The sequence below is a fragment of the Cupressus sempervirens genome, chromosome 6 (assembly GCF_028749045.1).
Source record: "Cupressus sempervirens isolate cs-2001-9-10 chromosome 6, ASM2874904v1, whole genome shotgun sequence".
NCBI classification, from domain to species: domain Eukaryota; kingdom Viridiplantae; phylum Streptophyta; class Pinopsida; order Cupressales; family Cupressaceae; genus Cupressus; species Cupressus sempervirens.
The window spans coordinates 600,461,594-600,466,246 of record NC_143123.1 but is presented as its reverse complement, the minus strand read 5'-3'; the positions used below and the strand labels follow the sequence as shown (position 1 = coordinate 600,466,246).

The following is a 4,653-nucleotide window of genomic DNA, read 5'->3' as shown; positions in this document are numbered from 1 at the left end:
AGAGGGAGAGTAAACATGATATGACAGATCTGCCACTGAAGCCATCTCTTTTGGTTATGAAGGATGAGATTGTTCAAGACAAAACTCAGAATTCTGCTTACAAGCAGACAGTGACAACAAAAGGAGTGATGATAGGAATAGTATGGTGTCCTTTGGTGACGAGAGTGAACAAAGAAGTGAACATATCCATGGAGGATAAGAGACAGGGTCAACATGACCTCAGAAAACAATTTATTCAGCCTTTGTCAAGGATAAAACATGATTGTTCACAATCAATAGGCAGTAATATTACCATGACTAGTAACAAGGATCCAATGCTTTTTATTTCTAATGATTTGTATGCAGGTGTGCAGGGTAATACATTGCAAGTGTAAAGTTGCAAACATCCCTCTAGAAGGATGGGAGGAAAGAAGATAGCACCCCTTAACTCTTGGGACAAGAGTTGCTTTGAAGGTGGGGTGTTTGGTGCAGGGGCACCTATTAAATCATCTAAGAGAGCCTTGGTACCAGATGAAGATAGAGGATCAAAGACATCATTGATTGTTAATTGGGATATATTAAAACCAATAATGGAATTATGTAATAAAAAATGTACTTTGAAAGACAACAGTCATAAAATTCCTAGTAAGGACCTAAGGGCAACATGATGTAAAATGGCCAAAAGAGCCATATGGGGTAGTCTTAGGATAGTTTCATACTTAGTTGCATTTAATAAATCCATATGACCAATTTTGAGTCAATGGAATAGTTTAGAAAGTTAGGGAATGCATAAAAATTATAGTTTGAAATTTGAATTTCAAATTCAAACGGTCATATTAGTTTTGGAGGGAAAGTAGTAATTTGGTATTTGTTTGATTAAATAAACCTTTGTAACCAACTTGGTCGGTTGGACAGGTGCATATAAGCCTATTTAAGTTGTAATGAACATATGCAAGACATGAATCATTATTGGTACAGAAAAAATCACAGAAATTGTACAGAACAACAATCATACTTTCCTCTGCATCAATAAGAAAAATAAAAAATAAATGATACTTATACATACAATGGGGCTCTCTGTGCGAATGGAAATCCCTGATGATCTAGGATGCCGAATTTGTATAGGCTTATTGCCAGTAGCCACACCGTATATACAATAAAGAATGTAATTAAATGGGATTACCACAAACATTTTAAAGGAATGCATTGATATTTAATCAAATAGAAAACATCTAATTACCTTTCCTTTGTCAGTGCATGCTAGCTCACCCCCCCCAGTTTGTCCCCTCAGGGCAGGTGGTATCTGCAAGGTAAAAGAAAGATTAGCAACCAGATATGCTACAATATCAAATAGAAAACAAAAATGCAAACACAACATAATGTACCGCAGATGTCTCAAGGCCAAATGAAATGGCTGAGAGTGTAGCATCGTCTATCTGTTTGAGCTCCTCCTCGGTCATCAACTAAACATGGATGAAGATCACATACATGTAAAAGTCAGTATGGTTTAAAAATTAAAATTACTCTATTATAAAAATTAACTTTAAATCACATATGTCATAACAAAAAAATGTATACACATACTGACACCGAAGGAGTCCATGCCTCTGCATTCCCCTCCTCTCTTGCATCAGGGTCTGTAGCCTCTGCATGTGCATTTGGTGTATCCTCGTCTAATACAAAATGATACTTAGGAAGATCACCTATGGGACCCAGGAAAATATTCTTGCATTTAATGCAAGTGTGAGGCACACAAACGTGTGATGAGCTAGCCGATGATGAATTGGCACCAACATCATCAACACGAGGAGGTAGGACTGACCTAGCTTGAGATATCATTAGGCTACTCAGCCTATGAATGGCTCTGATGGTCTGAGAGCTTGCCTCTGCCATAATATCTGGATGCTGCACTCAAGGAGGGGGGGAGATATCAGGGGGGGACAAAAGTGCCAAGTTTCTTTTGCTGGGAAGAGGGTCTATCCTGAGGAGCTCCTAGTCCTAAGCCCATGTTGGGCTTCATGCTCCAATAGTTCACTTTAAGTTTCAACACAAATTTTGCATATAATTTTCTAAGGAAATAAAATGGTATGTCTAAATTTCCATGTGGAGGGATATCAAAGACCATCCACCAACAATCCCAAAAATTTGCACGTATGGCATCATTTGTGCACCATTTAATCGATAGTTTGGTTTTTTTTGGGTCAACTGGTATACCCATTTTCGGGTTAGCAAAAAGGCTAGCCAAATTGTCTTTGGTTATGTTGAGGGCCACGACCTCATCATAATCCAAACCATCATCAAACATCTGGTGCATTTCATCATGCCAATGAAGAGCGGCATTTTTTTGGTTCGTAAGGGTTTCAATGTTATCCACTATGGTGTTTAACGTGGATAACATAGGACCCAGTGCAGTTACATTATTATATGTTCTATGCAAACCTCTCAACTCGACGAGATTTTCATTTATCAAATCCTCGATTCAAGGAGGGTTTTGAGGAGGTAGAGGATCATTTGGTGGATAATTTTGTGGGGATACTGGATTGTTTGGTGGTGGGTTACGAGGAATATTATTCCCTGCCTCAATGTCATCATTCTGATCAACCATTCCTATTGAATTGCAAAATCTGGTCGTACTTCTGGAATTTGATTGTGTTGTAAGTTTTTTGCATCAACGTTTCGGATCACACACAGTGATCCATCATCAGGATGAAGAGCAAGAGAAAAATAATAATAAGCAGCAGACTGGAGAAAACACAAAGATATAACAAGAGGAAGGAGAGGAGGTGGGGGGGGGGAACACGTGGATTGAGGGGGAGATAAAGTAATAAAGAATAAATAAATGAATTAGAAAAATAAAAATAAAAATAAAAAATAAAAGAAAAAATAAAAATTAAATAGAATAAAAATAAAAAATAAAAACAAACAATCAAATGATAAATAACAATGAAAGCGCTCACAAAATGAGAATAATAATAACACTAATTGAAAAAACAATAAAAATAGAAATAAAAAATGAACGTAAAACCAAAATAGACCAAATAATAGATAACAATAAGAATGAACTAAGAATGAGAAACAAAATATTTTTAAAAAGGGGGGTCAACAAGGAAAAATTAAAAATAAAAATAAAAATAAAAAATAAAAAATAAAAGTAAAAAATAAAAATAAAAAAGAACCACGGGGACCACCAACAAGTAAGAGGGAACAAAGGAACCAAAGATGGGAGCGTCCTAAAGATACCGACAACACAGCGAAAGGAAGGAGAAAAGAAGAAAAGGAAGAGAGCAATCACCAACCTCAAGCAGGCCACCAACTAGGGAGAAACTAGGAGCAAGGAGGCGAGGGGAGACCGACGGGCTCAGAACACCAAAGGATCAAGTTCGTTGGTCTTGAGTCAGCAAAGGAATCCACGAAGGGTTTAAGGTCCACCCATCATCTCTGTTGAGGTTGACAGGGTGACTGTTGATAATTATAGCTTCTTTGAGCTTCCTTTTGAAATAGTTGTCCTCCTTGGATACGATTTGGGCATCTTCTAAACAAATGTGGTGCTTAGTGGCTGACGAGTGCTCCGCTAAAGCAGACTGATGAACCCTGTCGTGTTTAATGTTGGCACTATGCTCCTTGATTCTAGTGCTGAAAGAGCGACCAGTTTCACCAATATACGGTATCCCGCAAGAGCAAGAAACTTTGTAGACTCCTGATGCTGAAAAAACATCTCTGGAATCTTTGAGAGCGGGGGTGCGATACTTGAGCCTAAACCAAGGTTTGAAGGCCACGCGAAGGCCTTTTCTGCTCAGAATCTTGGCCAGCTTCTGGGAGACCCCATCTATAAAGGGAAGCGACACAAAAGCGGGAGGCGGAGAGGGGTTGGGTCGGGGAGCAGAGAGGGAAAGAAAGAAAGAGCGAGCACGGACAAAGGCCCTAGAGATTTGTTTGTGGGAGTACCCATTTAATCTAAAGACTTGGCGGAGGTGGGTCAACTCCGAATTTAAGTGGTCATCATCACAAATCCTGAGGGCTCTTAAGGCTAAGGTTTTAAGCGTGCCAACTTTTTGACTCGGATGGTGGTGAGAAGAAGCATGAAGGTACAGATCGGTGTGCGTGGCCTTCCGAAACACTCGACGTCCCAGAGAGCCATCTGGTTTCTTAGTGAGTAAAATATCAAGGAAGGGTAATTGATTGTTGGATTCAAGCTCTTTGGTAAAAGCAATGCTAGGAGAGATGTTGTTAAGATGAATGTGAAACTCTTCTAGTTTATCGATACCATGGGGCCAGCAAACATTGGTATCGTCAACGTATCGCTTCCACCATTTAGGCTTGAGGGGGAAAGAGTGGAGGGCCAGCTCTTCAAAGTGTTCCATATAAAGGTTAGCAATAACCGGGGAGAGTGGGGAGCCCATTGCGACCCCATCTAATTGCAAAATGTAATATATATTTTAAAAAATCTAAATTTTAACCATTTTTGTCAAAAAAACCCTAGATTCAACTAAAACAAACAAAATCATCCTAAAATCTATTAAATTTAGGTTAAAAATGAGTTGGGCAAAAAAAATACCTAAATATTTGATATCCGATCTCATATCTGATATCCGATTGACAATGGTAATACTGGCCACAAATTCGCGTGAAATGAGGGCCTGCGGGTCTGTGATTTTATTTAATCCAATGCACAGG

At 38.8% G+C, this 4,653-nt stretch overlaps 1 protein-coding gene across 1 annotated transcript; it reads right to left on the bottom strand.

The window, feature by feature from the left end:
• Positions 1-3,353: 3,353 nt before the first annotated feature.
• Positions 3,354-4,379, bottom strand: LOC149553673 (uncharacterized). Its single transcript, XM_089790361.1, has one exon. The coding sequence runs from the start codon at positions 4,377-4,379 to the stop codon at positions 3,354-3,356; it is 1,026 nt and encodes a 341-aa protein (XP_089646487.1).
• Positions 4,380-4,653: the final 274 nt, after the last annotated feature.

Coding starts and splice junctions, on each gene's coding strand:
- LOC149553673 (XM_089790361.1), bottom strand. CDS start 4,379: ATGGGCTCCCCACTCTCCCCGGTTATTGCTAACCTTTATATGGAACAC.